The sequence below is a fragment of the Chenopodium album genome, chromosome 23 (assembly GCF_948465745.1).
Source record: "Chenopodium album chromosome 23, dcCheAlbu1.1, whole genome shotgun sequence".
Taxonomy (NCBI): Eukaryota; Viridiplantae; Streptophyta; class Magnoliopsida; order Caryophyllales; family Amaranthaceae; genus Chenopodium; species Chenopodium album.
In genome coordinates, this window is record NC_137856.1 from 36,645,291 (window position 1) to 36,672,221 (window position 26,931).

The 26,931-nt window shown below is 35.2% G+C and overlaps 2 protein-coding genes and 2 pseudogenes across 4 annotated transcripts; 2 read left to right on the forward strand and 2 right to left on the reverse strand.

Moving 5' to 3' along the window:
• The first annotated feature begins 4,776 nt into the window (after positions 1 to 4,776).
• On the forward strand, positions 4,777 to 12,446 carry LOC145607727 (glutaminyl-peptide cyclotransferase-like). The gene is made up of 11 exons (XM_081663322.1): positions 4,777 to 5,137; positions 5,890 to 5,946; positions 6,848 to 6,883; positions 7,141 to 7,205; positions 7,882 to 7,945; positions 9,042 to 9,159; positions 9,709 to 9,806; positions 10,448 to 10,518; positions 10,645 to 10,672; positions 10,999 to 11,053; positions 11,825 to 12,446. The coding sequence occupies exons 1-11, from the start codon at positions 4,862 to 4,864 to the stop codon at positions 11,926 to 11,928; spliced, it is 972 nt and encodes a 323-aa protein (XP_081519448.1). The 5' UTR covers positions 4,777 to 4,861; the 3' UTR covers positions 11,929 to 12,446.
• A 955-nt stretch (positions 12,447 to 13,401) lies between these two features.
• Positions 13,402 to 17,720, forward strand: LOC145609043 (protein GET1-like). Its single transcript, XM_081664614.1, has 8 exons — positions 13,402 to 13,555; positions 13,987 to 14,169; positions 14,645 to 14,727; positions 14,968 to 15,038; positions 15,419 to 15,489; positions 15,572 to 15,653; positions 15,875 to 15,924; positions 17,315 to 17,720. Exons 2-8 carry the CDS (start codon positions 14,074 to 14,076, stop codon positions 17,381 to 17,383), a joined length of 522 nt encoding a protein of 173 aa, XP_081520740.1. The 5' UTR covers positions 13,402 to 13,555; positions 13,987 to 14,073; the 3' UTR covers positions 17,384 to 17,720.
• A 591-nt stretch (positions 17,721 to 18,311) lies between these two features.
• LOC145607537 (putative polygalacturonase) lies at positions 18,312 to 20,943 on the reverse strand (annotated as a pseudogene). The gene is made up of 6 exons (XR_014105578.1): positions 20,911 to 20,943; positions 20,125 to 20,452; positions 19,577 to 19,697; positions 19,288 to 19,462; positions 19,126 to 19,196; positions 18,312 to 19,027 (listed from the first exon to the last, which is right to left on the reverse strand). The product of XR_014105578.1 is annotated as a putative polygalacturonase (transcript).
• A 788-nt stretch (positions 20,944 to 21,731) lies between these two features.
• Positions 21,732 to 26,931, reverse strand: LOC145606861 (putative polygalacturonase; annotated as a pseudogene). Its single transcript, XR_014105450.1, has 6 exons — positions 26,808 to 26,931; positions 26,365 to 26,707; positions 23,844 to 23,964; positions 23,027 to 23,201; positions 22,787 to 22,857; positions 21,732 to 22,515 (listed from the first exon to the last, which is right to left on the reverse strand). The product of XR_014105450.1 is annotated as a putative polygalacturonase (transcript).

Consider the following 26,931-nt stretch of genomic DNA (forward strand, 5'->3'; position numbering starts at 1 on the left):
ATTGTTATTCATAGTATGCTCGGTTGAGCTCAACATAAGCTTGAACTCATAACTTTTTTTCAAAATTAGCTCAATCAAATAGTACAAAGTATAATGTACAACAACAATTTTCCATAAACAATAAGTATTTAATGAGAATAATGTCAATAATTTATTTATTTATTTTAATTTTATATATTCTCTCCGTATTTGAAGTGGAGAGGGGATGGGGTAGGTTTTCTCTAAACTCTACACATGCTCCATATTCATTTGTGAAGAGTACACTTTTTATGTCAGTCCCTGCCCCATCACCCCCCAAACCTCCCTTCATCCCACCCCGCCCCGTAAAACAGCCAAATAGATCTACCATTTGACTCGACAATTGCCAAGAGTGCCAAGTTGCCAACCCCCTTATTTTCAATTAAATTTTGCTCACCCCTCGTCCTTACCTAGAATTTGTTATATACACCCGAGTGTACAGTACACCCAACTGACCCAAGGTTAGCTTTTACTCTTCATTTGATGATTAAATAATACTCCCTCCGTTCCCTTTTGATAGTCCCTTATGGACTAATTTTAGTCCCAAAATGTTCACCCCATTTGCTTTTTCCAACAACAATAAATATTAGTTTTTTACCAAACTTCCCTCCAATTTAATACTTGTGCAAATTTATATTTCTCATAAATTTTGTTTTTTATGTACTTTTATTACTTTCTCTTTCTACTTTTTTGCACATCCAATGTCAATTTACTTTTTCAATGTACTTTAACTAAAAAAAAAAAACTAAAAAAATAATGTTTAGAAAATATAGAAGAATTAGAATTGTATTTCTTGATCATAATATTCCACCCAACATCCATATTTATACAAGATCTCTCCTTGAGCAACAAGGAAACCAAAACTTATCTAACTTAGGAAACTAATTATCTTTTCCTAAGATAAACTATAAGAAAATATATCTTGTAATCAAATAATATATCATATCTTTCCTAATACCCCCCCTCAAGTTGGAGCACTTGAATCAAAGATGCCCAACTTGCTTAAGAGATACTCAAATTGTGATCTACCCAAGGCCTTAGTAAATATGTCGGCCAATTGCTCATTTGTACGCACATGAGTAGTAGTAATGAGGCCCTCCTGAATAGCATCTCTAACAAAGTGGCAATCCACTTCAATATGTTTTGTGCGTTCGTGAAACACGGGATTTTGAGCAATATGAATAGCCGCTTGACTATCACAATAAATTGGTATAGCACGGGGATGTTGAATGCCCAAGCTAAGAAGTAAGCCCTTCAACCACTTCATTTCACACGTAATAGCATACATAGACCAATATTCAGCCTCGACGGAGGACGTTGCAACCGTGTCTTGCTTCTTTGTTTTCCAAGCAATTGGAGAGTGGCCTAAGAAGACAAGCCACCCCGACAGGGACCTCCGAGTGAGAGGGCATGCTGCCCAATCGGAGTCACACCACCCTTGCAAAGCAAGTTCACTATCCGACCTTAGTAAAATGCCTTGATTCGGGGTACATTTGAGGTAACGAACAACTCTAAGGGCAGCCTCCCAGTGTTCTTGCTTCGGTGCTTTCATAAATTGTGACAAAACGTGCACCGAGTATGTGAGGTCTGGGCGTGTAACACCCAAATAAACCAAGCGTCCAACTAGCCTCCTATATGCTGCTGGGTCCGTGAGCAGTGGCCCGGTGGCACGTGCCAAACGACGGTTTTGTTCCATTGGGGTGTTAGCAGGCTTCGACCCCAAGAGTCCCGTCTCCGAAATAATGTCAAGAGCGTACTTACGTTGACACAAAAATAGCCCCTTAGAACTCCTAGCCACTTCAATGCCAAGAAAATACTTGAGCACACCCAAGTCTTTCATGTGAAAACAAGAGCTCAAATAATTTTTGAATAATTGTATAGCATTCGAATTATTTCCGGCCACAATTAAATCATCAACATAAACAAGTACGTTTAGTTGAATGGACCCATTAGTGTAAGTAAAAAGAGAGTAGTCCGGGTATGATTGTACAAAACCATAATTCTTCAAAGCAGTTGTGAGCTTGGCAAACCAACACCTAGGCGCCTGTTTAAGACCATATAAGGATTTTCGAAGACGACAAACAAGATCAGGGTCATCCGCAGTAAAACCCGGAGGGAGTTTCATATAAACTTCCTCGTGTAAATCACCATGAAGGAACGCATTGTGAACATCCATTTGATGTAGTTCCCAATTCTTCGAGGCGGCTATAGCAAGAAAAGCACGAACAGTTGTCATCTTGACTACCGGGGCAAAAGTTTCATCATAATCAATGCCTTCGGTTTGATGATTACCATACACAACCAAGCGAGCTTTGAGTCGCTCAATGCTTCCATCAGATTTGTACTTAATTTTGTACAACCATTGGCTACCAAGGGCTTTCTTCCCGGGGGGCAATTTCTCCAAGGTCCAAGTACCATTATTTTCAAGAGCACGCATTTCTTCACTCATTGCTAATTTCCAATCTTCATCCTGCATTGCCTCTTTGAAGGAACGAGGCTCTCTACCTGCTGTTATTGCTGCAACAAAATTTCGATGTTTTGCAGAAAACTTATCACAACTAACATAATGTGCTATAGGATACGGCATACCTGAGGGAGGTGGGATGCTTGGAGTAGGTGAAGAAGATGGACTATTTTGAGAAATCCGAGTATGAGTGACAAAATCCTTGTATTTGCTATTTGCAAATTTCTGACGATGCCCACGACCCATAGCATCGGGGTCCGTGGCTGCCATATGCGGCTGCTCTTGTGCAAGAGCCTCGGCCGACTGTGGTGATGGCGCACTGACCACAGCCGGCTGCTGCTGAGTGGGAGCCTCGAGAGTGGTGCAACTCTCCTCGGGGTTATATGGGAAAACCAAGTCACCTCCCATATCAATACTTGACTCAAATTTGGTGTCGAAATATCAATGTTCGTACTCTCAACATCCAAGTAGGGATACACATCCTCAAAAAATCGAACATCCCGTGAGGTAAAAAAAACCTTTTTATCTAAGTCATATAAATACCATCCTTTCTTCCCAAAAGGATAACCAACAAAGACACATTTACGACTACGACTTGCAAATTTATCACCTTTTGCCTTTTGATTATGAGCAAAACACAAGGACCCAAACACACGTAACTCACTAAACGAAGGTGGGGTGCCAAATAACAACTCATAAGGGGTTTTATTATTAAGAAGTATTGAAGGTGTCCTATTTATCAGATGAGCCGCAGCAAGAGCACACTCTCCCCAAAAATAAATTGGTAACCCCCCCTGAAATCGAAGGGCACGAGCAACATTAAGGATATGTTGATGTTTTCTCTCAACCCTCCCGTTTTGTTGAGGAGTACCCACACAAGAGGTCTGAAAAATAATGCCTTGAGCCAAAAAATAATTTTTCAAAGAAAAAAATTCGGTACCATTATCACTTCGTACTATTTTTATTTTCTGAGAAAATTGTCTATCAATCATGGCTATAAAAGACATAAACATCTTAAACACCTCAGTTTTATCAATCAATAAATATATCCAAACGGCACGAGAATAATCATCCACCAAAGTCAAAAAATAGTGAGCACCACAAGAAGAGGGTTCGTCGTATGGCCCCCATAAATCACAATGAACTATTTCAAAAATACGAGAAGCTTTATTATCACTTAAAGGAAATTTGTCTCTAGTGTGTTTAGAACGATGACACACTTCACAATCTTTATTTAAATGACCTCTAGAATTACTGAGAAAAGGTAGGAGTTTTACAACTTTCTCGGAAGGGTGCCCCAATCTTTTATGCCAAAGCTTCAAGTTGGATGAGTCTTCAATAGAAACGGCCGCTATGGATGCCTCCTCTCGAAAATAGTATAGTCCATCCCTTAGATCACCCGTGCCAATCACCTCCCTCGTGCGTTGATCCTGTATAGTACAAGTGATAGAGTTAGTTATGACTTCACAATTGTTTGTAGAGCATAATTGTGAAACCGAAATCAAGTTACAATTTAATTTTGGGACAAAAAGAACATTATAAAGAGTGATTTTGTCCGTCAATTTTACAACTCCTTCTTTCATGGCCACAACACTTTGGCCATCCGGAAGACCAACATTGCAAGACGGGACATCATGAACGTCAACCAAGCAAGAAAGATCGCCGGTTACATGATGGGAGCAACCGGTATCCACGATCCACTTTCCATTCACACGGTTGGTTGGTGGGGATGAATTACCCATGGTGAATTAAAAAAAAAAAATAAAAATTCAAGATTTGTTTATTGAAGCAACCTTAGCTCCGATACCATGATAATGTTTAGAAAATATAGAAGAATTAGAATTGTATTTCTTGATCATAATATTCCACCCAACATCCATATTTATACAAGATCTCTCCTTGAGCAACAAGGAAACCAAAACTTATCTAACTTAGGAAACTAATTATCTTTTCCTAAGATAAACTATAAGAAAATATATCTTGTAATCAAATAATATATCATATCTTTCCTAATATCTTTCTACTTTTTTGCACATCCAATGTCAATTTACTTTTTCAATGTACTTTAACTAAAAAAAAAAAAACTAAAAAATGCTCATGAACTATCAAAAGGGGACGGAGGTAGTAGTAAATCATCAAAAGGAAAACAAATCACTTATGAGCGTACGGTACACCAAGATGTATATGACAAACTCTCGTCCTTACCGGGGAAGACATTGACCAATCCTCGTGGACCTCGTCTAGTAACGCACGAACAAACGTTTTTCATATTTTCGTCCAAAGTTTCCCAACAAACAAAATACAGTACTCCGTAGGACTGTGCCTAGAAAATGATGTAAGAAAGTTGTTGGACTTTTCTCTCTTATACTTTGATCGTTAATGGCAGGTGGAGGAACCCAGAGGAAGAAGAAGAAATTCACTGAACGATCCAACTCAGTTCCTCACTCATCCATGTCTTCTCCCTCTCCTTCTCCTTATCGATGGCTAACTCGAGTTATCCCAATTGTGCTTGTTCTCTTTGTCATTTTTCTTTTTGGCATTTCGTCGAACGCCTGGGTTGCACTCCCTCACATTTCTCAGAAATTTCATTCTGATCAGATTTATTCCATTGATGTTGTTAATGAGTTTCCCCATGATCCCAAAGCCTTTACCCAGGTTCTTATTTTTCAAGTTGTGGATTTCTGTTGTTAATTATGAATTTTGATTGTTGCAATTGATTAATCATTTGAGAAATTGTGCTCATTGTGCTAAATTACCTGAATTTTTGGTAGCAATTAGGGTTTTTTATTTGTAATTTAATTTATCGTTGAATTGCTGATTGTTATGAGTTCATGATGTATCTTGGGGGGAAGGGGATTTGCATATAAATGAGAGGTTTAACAATGTATTTGCCTGGAATTTTGTGATAGGTATACATTGAATTTCTGGATTTAGGGTTTGCATATGTTGATTTAAGACTTAGCTCATAGTTTTTTGCTCCAATTTTTGTGCTGTTATAGGTGGATTGTAATGATGTTGTCACAACAAGAAGTTGTTTCAACTGTAGGAATTAGATGATCATGATAATGTGCCATATCAGGATGATTAAAATCGATTGGGTGACTTTGTCGACGATAGTTTATCCCTTGAATTTATTTATATGATGTTCAATGAGTCTGGATTTAAGAAGTTAAGCTTTCAATATGTTAAATTACTAGTTGTGGATTTGTGGTCGGAGCTATCTAAGATTTTTCGAATATATCGAATGAGGTTCAGAGGGGTGGGTCATTTGAGTGTGCTTATGCTGAGTTTTAGAAGTTTCAATACTGAATGTGCCAGTGGGTGTTCTTTTATGTTAAACAAGCAATTTTACATTTTTACATGTGTGTGCTAGCCAGAGACTAACATCACTATGTGTCTCTTTCCAGGGGCTTCTATATTGGAAAAATGACACTCTTTATGAATCAATTGGTCTTTATGGCCAGGTGAGTTTTTCCTCGAGTTTTGATTTGGTATGCTTGGAAGAAGTAAGAACTTTAATGTGTCATGAATCGAGCATGATTATCTTTTTAGTGCACAAGTTATAACTTGGCTATTGCTTGATGTTACTACTTCAAGTTATTCTGCTTCTCTACATTTGATGACACTCTCCCTGCTAGTTTAAACTAATTAGATATAGAGTTATAGACTATACACATTTTGATTTCTTTAGACTATTGTTATTTGCCACACCTGTTGGTTTTCTGTTGCCACTGTTACTGTCCTTGTTACTCCTTCCGTGTTTTTTTAAGTGTTACAGTTTGACCGGCACATAGTTTTAGGCAATTTAATTGACTTAAATAAAATAAGAAGTAAGTGGGGTAGTTAGAGTATTAAAATTGTAAAAGAAAGATAGTGGGGTTAATAGTTTATTGAAAAATAATGAATGTGAGAGGAAAAATATAATAAAAAAAGTAGTAGTGCATTTGGGTGGGGATCATGAGAGGAGAGATAATATTTTAATGTAGCTTTTTGCCAAAAAAAAGAAGTGTAAAACTTAAAAAAACACGGCCGGATATGGGAAGTGTAACACTTAAAAAAACACGGAGGGAGTATATTGTTTCCCATTTCTATCTTAAGAAAGGAAGTTAGGGTTCATTAACGTGCCTTTATGATGGAACCATCTCAAAACTATTTTTGCTTTATGAGCTCCTATTATTTTTCATTATCATCCAAAACATAAAATAAAATAATATTATTCATCCGTGTTGTTGGGGTTTATATATTTTAATGTTTGCGATTTTGTAGATTGTAATTCATGTTAGCCGACCCCACTTATGGGATTAAGGCTTTGATTGATTGATTGATTTTGTAGATTGTATTCTGACTTCAATTTAAATCTTGCAGTCTGCCGTGAGGAGAGTTGCTCTTCAAACAGGGAAGGTACATCATTTTACCTGTAGTACTTTATGTTCTTTTTAGTAAATTATTTAATTATTTACTTTTGCCAATTATTGCTTTTGTAGAGGCTTTCCTTATGTCAATTGGCTCTAGATTTTAAATTTCTGTACTATTTCCCCCCTGAATTCTGTCCAGATGGAATTTTTTTTGTGTTATACGTGTGAGCACATATTTATTATGCTTTTCATCTATTGAATTCTGTTGACTGCTTCTGATTGTTGCATCCCTTGAATTAACAGGTTGAGGCTGAGTATAAGATGGATTATTCTTCTTTTGGGGAAGGATTAACTCTCTTTGGTGAAAGGTATGTATCCCTAATTGGTTTGGTAACAACTTTTGGACTTTTGGTCATTCTCTCGTTGATGCTGTATGTAGAAATGTCCTTGTTTTCTGTAGAGGATATGAATTTATGTCCAATTGAATGGCTGTGTTTGTATGCTTCTTTTTTCTTAGCAAAGTTTCCTGCTGGCTTGCTCTCAACTTTTGGGTATGTTGTCAAATAAGCAGCTTCTTTCGTATGCTACATATACGGCATACGCTCTTGTCCTTCATTTGGTGCAAGTTCACATATGGGCTACGATAGTGAGAAATTAATTAAACTATAAATGAAAAATCATTGTGTATTGGACATATCGATTGACTTAGAAAAATGGTAACTGAACAAGTCCTTCGATTAGCCAAATGGAAATCTTAAATTAGCAAGCAATTAATTGTGGCTCTAATATCGGCCATTATTCATTAAGGTAAAAAAAAGAGGTCTTTTATATCAAGGCAAAAAGATGGCTATTTTGTACTATAATTTCTGTAATTTATAACTTCCTGTCTAATGAATCTCAGACTTATAATTTATGTATGCCTTTGAAGAACCTTATTCTATTTTCTTTTACTTTGTAACTAATTATTCGTCTTAAGTGAATGAAAATGTTCAGTGGTACGATACTTTGATGTGTTTTCTAATTCATTGATTATTGCTTTTGTAGGTTGTATCAACTAACTTGGTTGCAGAAGATGGGTTACATCTATGACAGACAAAATTTAAACAGAGTCTGTATTACATTCTTTACCCATCTTGATCTATTTTGATTGTTTATAATTTTTTATGACTTAAAAGTATTATGTATTGTCTGATTTTCCATAGAATATTGATGTTAGACGTCTCTGAAAGTCTGGCCTGTCCATATCTTCTGGATTTGCATCACATTGCTTCAATTAAAGTCCATTTTTGGTTTCATTTGCTGGTTAATAGAACTGTCTTCTGTTCAAATACCTAGCATTTCGATTTTTGACTGATGTTGACATGTTGTGAGATTTGTTGCATTTTGATTATTGATACTTTAAGCTTCATAACAGTTCAGTAAACTTCAATCATTTGTTTTGATGTATGTCTGGTTTCATTTGCTGGTTAATAGAACTGTCTTCTGTTTAAATACCTAGCATTTCGCTTTTTGTCTGCTGTTGTGAGATTTGTTGCATTTTGATTATTGATGCTTACAGCTTTATAACAGTTCAGTGAACTTCAATCATTTTTTTTTGATGTGTGTCTGGTTTTATCTGTGATACAAAAATATTTGGCATGCAATTGGCTGCTCATTGTGTTCGACTAAAACTCCAATTTGTTCAAGTGGATACTGCTAAACTTGTTCTGTGACTTGTGAAATGATCTTAATTGTAGGTATGAGATAGAATCAAATAGGGTATATGATGCCCAAAGTGAACAGTTTTTGTATACACTTCATTCTGTGTTTCTCCCATTTCTTTCTTTCTTTCTTTATTTATTTTCCCATGTTTTCTTTTCTTGCACCTTACTTGTGCTTGCTGCACATAATTTATGTTTTTTTTTTTTTTTTATTTTTTTTATTTTTTTTTATAAAAATTTTATATCATAGTATTCATTCTTTCATATTTCGATATTCAGCCTCACAGTCTGTTTTTGCTGATTCATTCACCAACACCATATCAGAAGGTCATTGTAGACTTGTAGTGAAAGCACTTGCTGTGGATGTTATGTGTTTCTTTTGACATATTTTAAAAACAATATAGTTGATCTAATTCGTTTTCTCCTGTTTCGTGTTCTCTTTTTAATGCCTTTGATTGATTAGTTTAGATGCTTTACTTATTTATGCCTACGTGGTTCTTGCAGCTAGCAGCATTTACGCATCAAATGAATGACGGTTGGGGACTTGCTACTGATGGTAAAATATTGTTTGGAAGTGATGGCTCTTCAACATTATATCAATATGATCCCCAAACTATGAAAGGTACCTGTTTATGATTTTATTTGAAGCATCCCTGATCTACGATTTTAAACATTTTATTTGAAGCATCCCTGATCTCAAAGTTCATTTGCTATTTCCACACATTGCTGTTTGGTGTATTATCTTTCCTCAGCCTGATATGTAGAATGTTCTCCACCTCTCTATTCCCCTCCATCCTCCCAAAGATAAATTCAATAGGAAAAAGGTGGAATAGGTAATATCTTAGGTGATACCTAGTTTTACTTTCATATACATAAAACTTGCGTGCCAAGATGTCATTCACTTGCTGTTGTGCAGTGGGAATAAGTGTGTGCACGAACTGTTGTGTGCAATATTGCACCTTCAACTTCAATGTCTGTGTTGTGTCTACTTTTCTACTTGTTGCTATCTTTTCTGAAACTTGTGTAATTTGAATGTAATCTCAGGTGTGGGTGCACATAACATTTCTCATATACCCTTGGTTCTTTTTAACAATTATAAGAATATTTTCCTGCTCTGCTGATTTTAGTTAATGACATACTTTACCTTACTTAATTTAGCACTTGTTTACAGAAATTCAAAGGCAAACCATTAGATATCAAGGTCTTGAAGTACACAACCTGAATGAATTAGAGTTTGTGAATGGTGAAGTGTGGGCAAATGTTTGGATGGTAATACATTTGTAACAATTTTAATACTGTGGCTTTCTGCTCTGTTACTTGTGTTTTAGGACTTATGGAGAAGTTCACTGAGTCTGTAAACTTTTGCTTGAACCTTTTTCTAGCATCTGTGTTTGCATATTGAGCTTGCAGTGCAAACTCATGTGGACTATTTCATCTTTTTCCTGTCAAAATCTGATGCCAACTTTCCTTCAGTTCCAAAAAGTTATACTTATTTTATGTTGGCAGTTAACAATTTTCTCTATCATTTAGCTAAGAGTCTGATTATGTTATGTTGTGATAATGCAAGTACCAAATAGAGGGTGTGATTGTACTATTGTAGTGCTGACATCAACTTTTGTAAATCTTTTATATATGGGCTAATTAATAGTGCTTATTGAGTAACTCCTTTCATATCACTTTGAAACTCTTCTTTTACATAAGATAATTTTAACTCATGATTTCTATAGGTAATAAGTCCATTTTTAGAAAGTATTTTTATGCTTCCTAGGAAGCCTAAAGTGTCTGTGTGTGTTGATTTGGGGGGTGGGGTGAATATAAGGCCTGAAGGTTGCTTGTAATGGGGCTTGATAGCATGTGTTTTTCTCGGGGCCATGTGAGCTTTCTAAAGTTGATTTATTCTTCGTGGGCAGACTGATTGTATTGTTAAAATATCACCTGGAGATGGCAATGTGGTTGGGTGGATTCTTCTTCCAAATTTGAGGTGCTCAGTGAATTTATGCAACTACTATCATCTTTTTTTTTTTTTTTTTTTTTTTTTTCTTTTCCTTTTTTTTTTTTTAACTTACCAATATCATATTGACACTCTTTTCTTTTGCCCATTTTTCAGGGAAGGATTGATAGCTTCTGGTGAAAAGGTAATAATTCGACTGTATCAGATGGCCCATGATTTGTTTTTATATTATTATTATTATGTAATTTTTTTTTTACGAGTGTTTTTACAAGTGATATTCTTGAAAGTTTACTTATGTAATGTGATTGCCTCAGTGATATAGATAGCACATGATCTTTGGGAATTTCTGGTAAACAGGGTTATCTGAGGGATTGGGGGGGGGGGGGGGGGGGGGGGGGGGTTGGGTACTGGTTTTGTTGTGAGCCCTGCGATAGGGCACTATTGTAAGTTTACCATTTTAAGGATAAAAGGTTCTGAATTCTCATATATGACATTATTACATTCTTGTAGAGTATTGACGTGTTGAATGGCATCGCCTGGGACAGCAGTAAACAGCGCATCTTTGGTGAGCTATTTCTTTTACATGTTACCTGCATGAGGAATCGATCAATTTTTGTAATGCATAAGCAGAGATATTTTGAAAGTTTGATTCACAAGCCACAGTGCTTTCATTGATGAGATAAATACTAGTTTATTTATTTATTTATTTATTTTTATTTATTTATTTATTTAATTTTTTAATGCTCATCATATGCCCTTTCCCACATGACTTTTTAACCCTATGTGACTTAACTGGGTTATTTACCTTAATGTCTCTGAATTCGTTCTTTGTTCTGAGCCTAATATCAAATTTCTTAATTAGCTCTGTCTCCATTGTGAGTAAGTTTTCCTTTCTGATATATTTCTAACTTTAATAGGATCACTCCCTCTATGATGTAAACTTTTAATTATTTTAAGCTGTTATAAATAACAGCAAATAGATGGTAAGTATCTGTATAACAGAAAAGTAAATATTGGTTTTTTGACATGCACAGGCAACATAATTAAGCAACCTCTTTGCTTGATAGTCTGTAGATCAATGTTTTTTTTTGGCTGCCTGTCTTATTTTTAATGGCCAGACTTATAAACATGTGTTACCATGTGAGATACTGGATCAGATTAAGGCCTTAGCCTCCTAAGTTTATTAGTACCTAGGTTCAATTGCCCCTTCCCTTTGTGCCTCATGTGCATTACAGTTAAAGGTTAAAAAATTCAAATAAAGAGAACTAATAGATTATAAAAAGGTCTTTTAAGTTCATTGTGACCTGGTTCGGTTTATAACATTCTTTCTTTGCAGTGACTGGCAAACTTTGGCCAAAGCTGTATGAGATCAAGTTGCTACCAGTAAAGGAAAGTGTTGATATTAAGCAGCTATGTATCCGAGAGCAGTTTCGTTTCTAGAGCAGCCGGGCACACCAACAAAGATATTAAGTTAGTTATTCTTTTGTTCTTGATACAAATGGACCTGGGTTTGTATATACAGTTCCCGTAGGATCTGGTTGATAGTTCCTACTAGTCAGTGAAGCTGGAACGTGAAGCAAAGCTCTGATAGTTGTGCATTATATTTTGTTATCTGCCTATGAATATGAGACCTGCGAGCCCTCTTCTCCATCTCAAAACTTGTGACTCTATTTATTTGGCTATACATAGAATACATATCACTAGAAAAGCATTGGGGGCTTGGTAAAAGCTTGTAATTATCATGATGTCCAACTCTTTTTATGGTTTACGCCGGATTTTTGGTTACTTTTAGATTGAACCCCTTCGGTTACTTTTAGATTGAAGTTTTGAACCCCCCTTTTTTTTTTGGCATATTGTTGTATAGACTTTTGGATTCGAATTCTGATCAGTCTTTGGGTTTGATCAATTTTTGCCATATCTATTTGAGTGTTGTTAGGGATCGGTTGTTAAAATTTTTATTGTTGCCTTGTTGGAAAACTAGTTACATAGTCGTTGGAAAAATCAACTAATGGAAGCAGGGTTACGAGTGTTTTTGTTGCTCATTTGGATGGTTTTAAGTTAAAACGTAGCCTCGGTATACCTAGCTCTGGCCTAGGATACACTTTTAACACTTCCTAAATGAATGGCTTATTGCTGCCTTTTGAAGCTGCTGTTTTTATTTTGGAAGATTTTGAAACCTTTGAATTGAAGCACAACAACTCTAAACTATACAAGGCCATGTCTGTCACTGATGCTCAAGTGCTCAACAATCAAAAAGTAGGATTGGAAACCACCAATCTCCTTGTTCTTTATATAACATACAACTTACAAATTTGAGATCTTATGCAGTACTTCTTTTGATTGCATTTTTACATTATTCACACAATCTTCAACTTTCTTCAAAGACATATTGTGATTAATGCATAAGAATAAATAAACGCTTTATCAAATTATTTGAAGCTACAGTTTCAATTCGATAACATATATCAATTTTTAAAGAGAAAGCTCCAAAAACCAAAATCCTCAAATTATACGTATGGTTATTAAATAATACGAAGTAGGAAGTAAAAAAAAAAAAAAAAAAAGTAACTTCATTAATACAAGTAAAAGGTTACAAGTAACTATCTACTCATATCATGCTCATAAAAAAAATTGACGGAACCATTAACCGCATTTGTACAATAAAACCAACTTTAATAATTTGGACATTACTAAAGTAAAAACGATTAGTCGATTTGTAATCAATTATTCAATCTCTCCGTAACTTTTTTTTTTTTGGATGCAAACTCCATAGCATTTTTAACAGGAAAATTACGGAGTAATTAGTACTCGTAGTAAAAAAGTAATTAGTACTCGTAGTTTCCCCTCAAAAAAAAAAGTACTCGTAGTAAAAAAACCCGGTTCAGCTTACCATTAATTTGGCTGAATTACGCAATATCCACCTCTTGCATCTTCAATACTTCATAGTCATACTTTTAATTTCTATGTCCTTCATCAATTCGTCAATTTTTAGGGCTAATTTGACTTTTATTCCCATAAATTAGGGTTCGTGATTCTTCTTTAGTTAGGGGCTTCCTCAATAATTTTGGTAAGTGTTCTTCATTCTTCATTTTCTATTTCCAGCTGTATTTCTAGTGAATTTCAGCTTATACTACTGATATTTACATGTGATTTGTTTTTATCGGTCATTTTGTTCATTTATTTATGATGATTTGTTGCATTTAATTGTCGATTTGTATATTGCTTTATCGATAATGATTTATTTCAATTAATTCAATTACTTATTGACAAATTAGTCATTATAATTGCAATTCTTCATGTCTTATTGCTTTTAATTTATTTTTGTGATAGTTAATGATCCTAAATTTACGAATCCAATCTAGTTGTTTCACATGTAATAGATTTATATATATATATATATTTTTTTTTAATTAAAATAAATGTCTCCTTGTTTAGTTGTTAAGTATGTCATCATTTGTACCAATGCTGTAGAATTCATCAACTGGATATCTTTAACAGGTTGTTCTCCCGAAGTACGGTGCCCCGTGGGCCGTGACTCTCGAATCGTTGCCGGTTTTGTTGTAATTTCATTAAGCAGGATAGAAAATGGATGATGATGGAAGTAGTTTGGCAGCTCCGACGATCTTTATCCTCGTTGCCCTGCTTCAGTTTATTCCTAGATACTTAGAGCACCAAATTAAGGTAATGCATTACATTAGCTCACATCATTATTCTTTGTTTATTATTATATCGACTTGAGTATTAGTGCACATGCTGGTATTTAAAAGGAAGAGTGTAATCAATTTCTATGAGCTCAAGATTTGAATAATACGACGAGTAGATTACATTTTGATGTATTAGGGTTTAAGGAGTGTAATGAAACTAATCATTTCCTGTTTTAAAAGCTGTCGTTGTTCAAGTCAGTTATGGTATCAGAAAAGATGCCATATAACTCTATACTGCTATTTTATTCTAAGAAAAATTGTGCACACTTTGACTTCGAATTCTTTTAGAATGGTACCATGAATTCTGATGATTAAGACCTAAATGATCGTGGTTTTCTTTGAATTGCATTGTTTTTTTTTTTTTTTTGGGTTATCCTGCAATATGCTTAACCTTTTTAACGTGTAGCACTAACTGAGACTATATTGACTTATATGTTTATTTTTCTCCCCAGAGTGGACTAGCTCCGAGTGATGAGGAAAAGGAGCTTCGTGCAGAAATAAAGCAGCTTTTGAAAGAAGCTAGCACGTTGTCACAGTTGAGTCTTGTTATTTCCTGCTATAGATAAATCAGATTAATGCATTAAAGTTGAACTCTTCACCCAGGACTGGGATCGAAGCGAATTAGTGCTGCCTGACATATTCTTTATACAGACCTTCATGTAGCTATCTCAAGGAAAATATTATTGACTTTTCTGCTTTTTCTAGATATTATACTTCCTTTGGCAATATCGTGTGATTCGTGTCTTCTTACCTTCATGTATATTGTTGACAATAGACCATCGACGTTTGCACAAGCAGCAAAACTTAGGAGAACAGCAGCAGCTAAGGAAAAGGAGCTTACAAAATGTAAGTGAAAGGCAAATCATAACTTGTCAATTTGTTAGAGAACAAAGATTAATAAATCATCTTGACTTGTTGGTCATGTTATGCAACTTGTAATTTATTACAGAGTTGGTTTATAGCCGGTTTAATGTGTATCTTTTTTATCTTTGTTGAGACCAAAGTGCTGGTTTTGATATTGTATATTGTGTTCTATATTTAACTTTGGATGTACTTTTTCTTCTGGCTTTTACTAATTGCCATATGTACTGTCAGATTAGTATTTGGTAATTTGGCGCAGTACTATACACTATACAGCTGTATTAGCAAATTCAGAATTCCTGCGGGATCTTGAATTTGTTGTTACATAATATTGATATCGGTCTTGTGTTTGACATCACTTGTAGGTCAAGAACAACAAATTCTAGATAGGAAATCATTATATGATCCATATATGAAGTATGTGACCCCTGTAAAGGTGCCTATTTGCAGACTCTGCTTGTGCTAGTTCTTTTGTGCTTGTACATTTCAGGTTTTTAATTAATTTATCTGTGTTTCAGGCATTAACCTATCTTTTGCTGGGAGTTTGGTTTTGGAAATATCCTGTTGCATCAATATCTAAGGAGCTTGTACAACCATTTGGTAAGGAGCTTCAACCACTTGCAAGTCATTTTATTGCAATGTTTTTATTTCTTTATTAAGCATCTAAAAATTTTGTGTGTATCGTTTTGACATTAGCAACTAACCCATTTTGGAAACTACCTACACCAATCTTTGGAAGAATCAGAGATGGTGTCTGGGTGTCAGCTCATGATACAATTTACTGCCTACAGTCTTGTAATTTATATAATTTCTTGGTGCAGGAAGGATGCTATCTTGGAAATCTGGTGGTGGTTCACAGGACAAAGTGATGGTACGAGTGTGATATGGTCCTTTTCTCTTTAATTTTTGCATGACTGGTTGATTCCTGCACCTCTCATTTTGCAAGTTGACTACTTACCTATCAAGGCTATGGTTGTTAAGTTTTAGATAGATTTGTAGGATGCAAAGTTGAATTTTCATTTAAAAAAATTGCATTTGTTGTGTTAAGTGCTTGAAGTAATTTAATGAGCTTTAATCCTGATAATGATCTGCCAATGCAGAGTCACAGACCTCAAGTCTTGAGTCTTTATCCTGCTTCATGCCTATCCTGCCTTATACCCAGAAGCAATCTTGCATGGCATCCATTGTAGCAACCTGCACTACTTACCTCTAAACTTCTGGCAGAATCCATCCACCCCCATGCTTTTCTATATCAAATTGTATACACTGGGTTGGATTCCCCAACAACTTCTCCCACATCAGTCACCAGCCTTCTGTAAGATATCAGCTTCCATTATCTTAAATGGAGTCTTCTAGTCTGACTTCAGGCTGACACTTAGTCACGGGCTTCATAGGAGTCATAGTTGATGTCTTTCATTCAAGACCCTTGAGATTTTATCCTTATTCATCTATCTGCCAGTCAGCCAGGGTGCTTGCTAGATGGTATGACATATGTAACTTGCTCATGTTGTAGAAAAGATCTTTTTTATCCTGTTCAGTGTGCCATGTCTTATGATTTTTATGACTCTTATGAACCTGACCTATGTGCAAGAAATCTTGAGCATCCTCAGCATCCTCTTCATAGGAACCTTTATGGAATAATTAATTTTCCCTGACATTAGTGAAACTATCCTTTACTCCCTACTCTTGTGTTTTTGTCCTGTCTTAATAGCCATATCACACAACAATGAATTTTCTTTAAAAAGAAGCATCTTCAGATGCAGCTAGGTTACTGTCTGAGGCTCCTAGCGATCCTATACTTGTATCCTACATGGAATCTGAGATGCGATAGTTGGCCCTCCAAAATAAATGCCTTCTGGTCATCGAAACAGATTTCACCCTTGTTCGAAATATTTGGGATGAGCAGGTCAGAGCCACTTACTCCCTTCCATTGGGTTTCTTTAGTGGATGGCCTGAACTCTGAAGTGTCTCCATTTTCAGGCTTTCAGCTGCTGAATTTCCTCTAGGTGCTATTTTTATATGACATTTTTGGATTTAGGTTAACTAAAGATCCCACATTCATCTCACAATTCCACCTTGCATGCGCAACTACATTTAGCTGTTAGCCTTATCTCTCTCCGAGGGCAGGAAAAATCTATCATGTATTTTCTTTTAGTTTGTAGGTTATCATGTTCTGATGTTCATATTTTGATTTTGATACAGTTAGTTTCAATATAAAAATAAATTATAACAAGAAATTCTTGTTAATCTTGCGTACGCAGGTTGGTATTGTACCTTGGCTAATATTATGCTCCAGGGTTAGTAAGCTCATTTGTCGGAAGATCATGTAAGATGTTTCTGGTGTTCTGTGGTCAGCAGCTAGCTGTTTAATTCAGATTTCTGAAGTCTGAGTGAGCATTTTGAAATATATGGGTTCATGTTGCTGTTTTTGTTGCACTGGCACAAAGTTACAAAGCAAGCGTAAATCAATAGAAAAGGATCAACATATATAGCACGCTGGAAGGCTTTGAAACTTGATCTTGCTTGGTCTTCATGCAGATATCTCATAAAAACGAATTATAATTGAGCTTCTTATGTTCTTTTTTCTTTTTGGATTCTTTGATGAATACATGTCTCTTGCTGATTCCTAATATGAGGTAAATCTTTATTATGTGCTTTGTAATTGGGTTTAAAGGACAAAGTATCATTTCATTTTCACATATTTCACTGATTTAAGTAAATATTATTTTAGTGCTTTTCAAATTTAGTACTCGTAGGTGGCTAATCAGGTTTAAGAAACTACTAGCCGAGATTGAAATTGAAATCATCTCACGCTAAGTTTATGGTGACATTAAAAATTTAAAATGAAAATACTAACTCATGCATGAATTAGATTCATCCGTATGAGATATTTCCAATAGAGTTTGACACTATATGTCCTTAACAATGGCATTCTGATTATTGTGTTTACTGGAAATTTGGCTCAAGATCTCCCTCAAGTTGGCTTAATTAAATGTACTACTCCGTATTTTTTTTTTAAAGACACTGTTTTAGGACGTATTACGAGTAAAAAGCATGGTATTTATATAAATGTTTTAAAAGACGAAAGAGATGTAAAATTACAAAGAATAAGAGCTTTTTGCCTAGAAAACAGGGGAAATATAGACAGAGTAGAAAATATTTTAGTCCTTGACTTAAAATGAAAGTTAAATTAGAAACCGATCTTATTACCAAAATCACGAAGTTACAAAGATTGAATTACATTTGATAAGCCTAAGCCTAATGTCTAGGAGGTTTTGGCCTGACTGTACAAATCTTCAACTCAACATCATCAATAGGAAGTTTATCAGTAGGGAAAGGACAAGGCACTACTTTACCAGGCTGCTTATCAGGCAACAAATCACAAGCTTGAGGTTTAACTCCACTAGTAGTCCCTTCAATGTTTGTGCAATTCCACTGAACTTTCTTATGTTTCTCAGCCAAAGAAATAGTCACATTAGAGAGACAGATCCCGGTGAACTTATCATTCTCGATTCCTGCAAGATTTCCTGACATCTGAACATCCTCAGCTGTCACATCCTGGTAATTGATCCCGCTGATTATAGGCAACGCCTTGGGATCGAAGCCTGGATCAGGGTGGGATCCGTAATCGCCAGTCATCCAAAACACATACTTCATTGTACTCAAGGTCATGCCCTTGACAAATATGTCCTTAACAAAGGCACCCCTTCCTGGGGCTGTCTTAATTCTGACCCCTGATTCTGTGTTGATTGCTGTGATTTGTTCAGCCCTTACATCTTGGATTCCACCTGACATTTCACTACCTAAGGCAATTGTTGCACTATCAGGGGAAATGCAGGTTATTCTACGAATGTTTACATGTTGTGTTGGCATTCCGAATTTGATCCCATATTGATCCCAACCACTCTTGATCGCGATACAGTCATCTCCTGAGACTATATAGCTATCCTCAATCCTGACATTCGTGCAAGAATCTGCATGATTATAAGAATATAGGTTGAAGAGTTTAGTTTTTTGGCGATATATAAGTTTGTACACACATCCACAGTGTTACTGAAATTCTAAAAATCACCTGGATTGATCCCATCTGTATTAGGAGAATCCACAGGAGCTAAGATGGTTAGGCCTTGGACTATAACATTGCTGCAACGAAATTCTAAAGATTAATTTCATAGGAAGAGAATTAGAGAAGTATATATTCAGGTCGAAACAAGTTATCTAAAGACTAATCAACCTGCTGTAAATAGGATGGACATTCCATGAAGGAGAGTTCAGTAAAGTGAGATTAAAGATTTGAACTTGATCAGAGAACATAATCTCGATTAAGTAAGGACGCCTTAAATTAAGCTCTTGCTTCTTAAACTTGTCCCACCAGTAAGCCCCTTGGCCATCAATTGTTGCATTGCCTCCTATTGATTTAACCAAAAAACAGATGCATAAGATTTTGAACATAACAGTCTGTTAGCAAGACATATTAGCTAGAGAAGTTGGTTATAGGATGATTAAGGTGTTAAGAATATTACCAGTAATCACAACATCAGTAAGGTTGGTTCCAAAGATGAGACTAGCGTATCTCCCGGCCGGTGCATCCCTGCCTTTTCCATAGGAAGGCAAGGGAGGAAGAACAGGCCATTCTGATTCATCCTGTTTAACATACAAGAATGATCAAAATATTAGGTGTAATATGGTCATATGGGTATACTAAAAGTTTAAATTCCAAGATTTACAAAGTAGCCTGTTATTTTGGACTTGGACATCCTAATAACCTAATTGTTGCCAATTGTTGGACCAAGGAAGTAATAAAATCCTGTTCCTCTCCTTTATCGATATATAAATTTGATAAGTACGAATTAAATTTATATTCGTGTATACACAATAGAGGATCTCATGCTTCCCATTGTCCATCCAAGTGTTAAATTTAACAAGAGTATGAGAGGTCGTGTATGTAATCACTCGAAAAGCACGGTTCTCCATACTCTCATGTGCACGATATAATTTGACTAAACACTAAATAGGGACATTATTAGTGAGAACATTTAAACTAATTATGTTTAGAATTGAGTTTTATTACCTCCGAAGCAATAAGAACGGCATCTTTGTCAAGGTAAAGAGTGAAGCTACTAGTGAGATTGAAGCTGCCAGTCAGCCATTTCCCTGGTGGAACAATGAGTTCTGCCCCGCCATCCGATGCATACTTGCTTAGGCTAGCAATGGCCGTTCGAAACGCCTTGGTGTTCGATGTCTTTCCATCTCCTACGCCACCAAAATCCGTCAAAAATGCTCCATGCTTTCGACACCCTTTTGGAACTCCATCTTCCAACACTAACCGTTCGACATTCCACTAAATTGATGCTTAGTAGTAAGATAACTGATAACAAGGCCAAAACCACTTCACAAGCCTGTTCCAATTATAAAATGTTAAAAATCAAGACAATTGGTAAAATTCATGAAACAACATTAGTCAATTTTCTCATCATATCCAAAAGATTATTGACATAAATGATTTATTTATTAAAAAAAAAATTATGGAGTAAAAATTACAAAGTACGAAGTATAATTTTAATCAATAAAAAGTTATGAAAAGCATACAATTAGTCCTTTTAGGACGGGATCCTCTCGAGTAAGGATCCCGTCACTGAAAGGATTTCCCCCTCTCAATTCAATAACCAAGAATAATCTTCCCTTTAAAATAATTTACGGAGCATTAGAAAAGAATTTAACTATCAACTAGTACCAAACTTTGAAAATGTTTAAAAAAAAATTACAAAAATTTGTATAAAAATAAAATCGAACCCCCTATAAATTGGTGCATCAAAGAACTAAACGAAGAATTGATAGACAAAGGTTGAGACTTTACATGGTATGTTTTGAACAGTAGAGAAGAAGACATTATTGGAGGAGCACTTTAATTTGTGAAATAAATACAAAATAAAAACTGTCATATGAAGAATTTTATAGGCAGAAGAAATAAATAAATATATCAGTTTTAAAGGAAACTGAAAGATTTTATTTGATTTATAAAAATGGAAAGAAATAATCAAGGAGTTCAATTACATTAAATTGGTAAAATGGTAATAATAGATTGTTATCTATTAATTCTATCTAATCTGATAAGAAATTAAGATAGTCTGAGTAAGAAGATTTCGTAAAGCAGAGATGAGTGAGATCAGCAAAAAAGGCCAAATGATGTTCGCTTGGTTTGTCGCCCTTCAATTCATTTCATGGGGCTTGCATGAGGAGGAGTACATACCAATATACCATATGATATATGGTTGGAATTTAATTTTTTGGATTTTTTTTTTTTTTTTGGTTATATAAATTTCCTAAATCGAGTAAATCTTAATTGATCTTTATGATTTCCTACTTTATTTGTTTAATATAACTATATAAGACCAGTAGGGCAGTAGATATTCAATGGCAATATTCATTATTGTTAAAGCAGATATTGGTGAACGATATCTTCCAACCAAGTACAATTGTCTAGGGAATTCTCGATTAGTATTCCTTCCGTTTCTTTTAAAATATTTTGATTGTGTATGGTGTATAGTCGTATAGTTTAACATTATGTATGTAGGGTGAAGATTTAGTACTACCCTTGTCAAAACTTATGGTAAACCAAAACATATTTAAAAAACAATCATATAAACGCAAAGTCTTCATTATTATTAAGAGTTGTAATTTAACTAGTTATACATAAACATACTAGTATTACATAAGTACTCGTAGCAAATAACCAAAAACAGAGCACACCTTACATAACTTAAACCGCGATAGGTGCAACACAATTTTTGAACTCCACCTCTTCAATTGGCAACCTATCCTCAGGGAAAGGGCACTCCATAACATTCTTATCCTCCCTTAACAACCCACAAGGCCGAGGCGTAACCCGATTCGTAACCCCTTCAACATTAGTACAATTCCACAACATTTCCTTAGGTTTAGAGGCCAAACCAATTGTAACATTTGACATACATATCCCCTTAAAAACATCCCCCTTAATCCCTTCCATATATCCTGGCATGCTCACATTCTCTGCTACCATATCCATATAGTTAATATTCTTGATGATAGGTAGGGCCCGCGGGTTGAAATACGGGTCAGGGTGCGCCCCATAGTACCCTGTCATCCAAAAAAACATATTTCATGGTCTTCATTGTCATTTTTCTTACAAAGATGTCCTTGACAAAAGCTCCCCGGCCCGGGGAGCTCTTGATTCGGACCCCTGACTCGGTGTCTATGGCAGTGATGTGCTCAGCTTGTACATTGCGGATCCCACCTGACATCTCACTCCCGAGTGCAATGGTGGCGCTTGTTGGAGAAATGCACGTGAGGTAGCGGATGATCACGTGTTGCGTTGGCATGTTGAACCGATTTCCATACTCATCCCAAACACTTTTGATTGCAATGCAATCATCTCCTGAGACTATGTAGTTGTTCTCTATCCTTACATTTGAACAAGAATCTGTATAACAACAATATAAAGATCATTAGTTAAGCAACAACTATTCATAAGACTATTTTCAAAGTGTAGCACATACTATGTTTTAAGCTTTTTTAAAAAGTATGCGAAAGGCTGGGAATGTCAACTAGTTTAATTGGTTAAACTCAAGACTTGTGAATTTGTGATGAATTTTCCGTCTACACCATTTGTCATTTGTGGCTCTCTCTACACCCAAAAAAAATTGCGAAAGATTTACAAATTGAAAAAATAGACAAGGGAATTAGAAAATTACCAGGATCAATACCATCAGTGTTAGGAGAATGAGTTGGTGCAAGGATGGTCAATCCACTAATAATGACATCTCTGCAATATTTAAATGTTGAGTATTTAATCAGTTAATCACCTACTCATCATTATTCACTAATTAAGAAATCATCCATATTTTTGTACTTTAATTTTTTCCTTAAAAGGGGCAACTTTGTAAAGTACTTATTACTAGTTCATAAGCAAATTAATTTGTGGCAGAATGTACCTGCAATAAACAGGGTGAACGTTCCAAAAAGGAGCGTTGAGCAAGGTGATATCAGAGATTTGGACACCGTTAGAGTACATGAGTTCTATCATGTGAGGCCTAGTCTCAGTTAGCTTGTTGCTCCTAAATTTCGTCCACCATGCTTCACCTTGCCCGTCAATAGTTCCATTCGCGCCTGTAACCAATCATGAAATGTGACATTCAATTTTTGTAACTAGAGGAACAAATGATAGCTTAATCCATTTGAAATAAACTTGCTAAGGTATCACTAAGAAAGATAATCCTAACAAAGTCAGTACATTAGAACATGATTAACTTGATATAATTTTGAGATTCACTAAGAAAGATATCATGTAAAATGACTACTCAAAGAAATTTAATACTGGCAAATCATCTTTCCAATTGTTGTACATTCTAAAGATCAATTTTTGAATTGTAAAACCAATTATTATGAGGATTAGCTACTATGGTTACATAAGCAGAGAAACATATAGAAAAATTTAGCACCAATAGAAATTTCAAATGCAATAAATGAATAAGACTTATTAAGAAATTTCAGTTGACGTTTGGATGATACAGGGGACCTAGGGTTCACAGGATGTATTGGCTAATTTCGCCGTATTGCCTTTGGATGCTGTAGAAAGATGAGAGCACACAATGGTCCTATTGATGAGAGCACGCGATGGTCCCAAAGATGAGAGCACACATTCTCATAATTTGAGTTCAATAATATATTTTGAGATGGTCTCACCTAATACTACTCATGTAAGTTTATAAGAGAATATGATCAAGTTTTAAAGTTGGGTTGGAAAAGTACCTGTAATAACTACATCAGTAAGGTTGGTTCCAGAGATAAGACCTTGATAACGACCAGCAGGGGCGTCTCTTCCTTTACCATAAGATGGCAACGGTGGAAGTATGGGCCAATCCTTCTCATCCTGCCATAATCAGATAGATACACCTTAATCATCAGATTTACTTTTCTTAATAATGTCATATTTGCTTTTTCCTCATGTTATTTGCAAGTGAATTGACAAACGATATTTTACGATGTAAAGAATACTAGGTAGTACAACATACATACAAGAGACAAGGGGGTAAAAGTGTAAAACAAACGAATTTTGTGACAAGTTATTGACATGGTCCCATAACCCCAATAGTAATCTACAAACAAGCTCAGGACACTTAAGGCAATAGGCACCGAGCCATCGAGCCACAGTCAGTCCAAAATCGTACGTTTATATAAAATCTTCGTAGCAGGGTTGTGCTGGGCTAAACATTACTCTGTCCAGGATGAGAGCTATAACAGATTTTTAAAGCAAGACTTGGGTGTTCAAAGCAAGGTTGTAATGTTATAAATTTCAACTTCTTTCCAAGTAATAATATAAATGTTAATTGTTTTCCTATTTATTAATTGTTTTCCTATTTATTCATAGAATAAAGGATGTCTAATTATTACAAAAAAATGGTACATCTTCAAGTGTAATACAAATTTAGAGACAAAAACATAAATTCTGTAGGCCCTTGGGACCAACTTACCCATGAGTCATGAGACTCATGACCAACATATCATTTCTGAAGATAAATGAGCAGTAAAAGTCGATAGCAATAATGAAACCTTTCTTTGCAAGATCTAGGCTTGGAGACATGCTTCATCATAATTCTATCAACATAATCCGGATAATGATACATTGATGTTGAGCATTATTAAAATTTTCTCATATACGAAATTACGAAGTATAAAGGTACGTACAAGAGGTTGGAACAATATGACAACTAGTCAACTATCGATTGATGAATTAAATATGATCTGTAGTTTGTGATTGCTTTGGAACATGATAACTAAACCTGCAAAAATTTTATCGAAAATAACAAATTTTATCGACATTGCACAAGTCTAGAACAGGAAATCAGGCAACTAGATTCATCCTTAAGCCTTGTGTTTGAAGTGCTTAACGTTTTCTGTAATTTGTCCCTTTTGCCCATCATCAGTATAGGGTCATCCATACTGCTGATCTAAGATGCAAAACTTCCCCAACTCCCAAAGTTGTGGCATCTTTCCTTTATTTCCTGCTTGTTTTACACTTTAAGTCAAAAAGAGTGTTGTTTCGTTTCATTCCTTTTTGTCTAGGATTCCAATGTGTACCATATCTAATATGTACCATTATACCAGCAGCTTACGATGCAAAAGTGTTTTTCAATTATCCATAATTTTATCTTATGGTTATCTTTGCACCAAAAATGGATTTGATCTAAATGTAAGGTATTAGTATGATCCCCCGTTGTTCCTATTATAAGGAGCACTTTGGAGCATAGTAAAGACGCGTACATTACATCAATGCGTGTATGAACAACGTATTATGTGTTGCACACTCACATGTATTAATATGTGTACAACACGATTAATATGTGTGCAACACTACACGTAGATGTGGATGTAACATGAATGTCCAAATCCTGTTTGTTGGACAAAAAAGAAAAGAAAGAGAGGCAGGGGATACCTTTCTTTCTTTACTAGAATTTGTATCCCTTTGTTAATGGAGCAAATTAAGGCAATTCTTTTTCTTTGTTTCACTTTTTAGGTTGATTAAGAAAGGAATTAAAGAGTAGATGCATGGTCAATGGACCCCTTTTTCAACAAATGAACACTCATAAATCCTAGTACTGTCGGGATAAGCACCAGTAGAGTTTAGTATATCTAGTCTACTACTTCCACCTAAGATTTAATTTGGGTCAAAAGACCTCAACTAACTGCTTGAATTTACAATACGAGCAACAAATATTAGGAATAAATCTTTATCACACTATTACTTACTAGCCGTTGTAGGTATATGTCGAGTCTATTATAAATCATTAATTTGTACTCCTTTCGCTCCTAAAATTTTGTCCCATTTTAAATCTCTCAATTAAAAAGTCAAAACAATGACCATGAGTAACAAACTTCAATTCCTATATTCTCACATTCCCTTCCCAACCTTACAAATGTTACCCTCTTCAATCAATCCATAATTTGATACAAGTATAAGGGAATCAATTTCTAAATAGCCCTATTTAACCCAAAAGCTCTGATAAAAATAGTCAAACAGCGCAATCTTAATAGGACGAAAGGAGTACTACCATACCAATAAGCATCACTCTTCACTTTTCTTATATGTTTTCATTCTATTTCATTTCCTACATTCACAAAAACTCTATCAGCTCCTTACCCTTAAGTTGGGCACTGATAAATGATGGTAACAAGAATGAACTGAACTGAACTGAAACGTAACGCAATAACACACACAATTTGACACATACATGATAGTGATCATCATAAACAGCTAAAAAAAGAGACAAACCTGAGAAGCAAGAAGAACAGCATCTTTGTGAAGGTAAAGAGTAAAATGGCTGATAAGAGAGAAACTGCCAGTTAACCATCTTCCAGGAGGGATGATCAACTGGGCCCCACCATCAGGGGGCAAATTTGGAAAGATGATTAATTGCTGATTTAAATGATTTGGTATTCAGAGTCTTTCCATCTCCTTTGGCACCAAATTCAGTTATAAATGCACTGTGTTTTCTGCAGTTTACTGCTCTGTATGATATTGTTGGATGTCTTTTTACCAATTTGCCCTCACTTCCTCTTATTGCGCTCATCAAAACCAGCCAAATTGCTACATTGTATAGCAACCCTGCTTTCACCTGTTTTTTTTTTTTTCAACAATTAAAAACAAAACAAAACAAAAAATTAGGGAGTAAATTTTTTTGACAAATAAAATGAAATAATAGGAAGGGAACTTACAAGAGGGTACTTGGGTGACATAATTTTGATGTCTCTGAATAAAAATTGCAGCTTTATTTAAAAACAACAAAAAAAGTAATTGGATTGTGGTGTTTTTTTTTTTTTTTTTTTGGTTTGGAGTGAA

Bases quoted from the DNA above. Each gene is read 5' to 3' on its own strand.
- LOC145609043 (XM_081664614.1), top strand. From the start codon at position 14,074: ATGGATGATGATGGAAGTAGTTTGGCAGCTCCGACGATCTTTATCCTC. The intron at 15,490-15,571 runs GTGCCTATTTGC...TCTGTGTTTCAG, and splicing joins AGTATGTGACCCCTGTAAAG to GCATTAACCTATCTTTTGCT. The intron at 15,925-17,314 runs GTACGAGTGTGA...TTGCGTACGCAG, and splicing joins GTTCACAGGACAAAGTGATG to GTTGGTATTGTACCTTGGCT.
- LOC145607727 (XM_081663322.1), top strand. From the start codon at position 4,862: ATGGCAGGTGGAGGAACCCAGAGGAAGAAGAAGAAATTCACTGAACGA. The intron at 7,946-9,041 runs GTCTGTATTACA...TGGTTCTTGCAG, and splicing joins ACAGACAAAATTTAAACAGA to CTAGCAGCATTTACGCATCA. The intron at 10,519-10,644 runs GTGCTCAGTGAA...CCCATTTTTCAG, and splicing joins ATTCTTCTTCCAAATTTGAG to GGAAGGATTGATAGCTTCTG.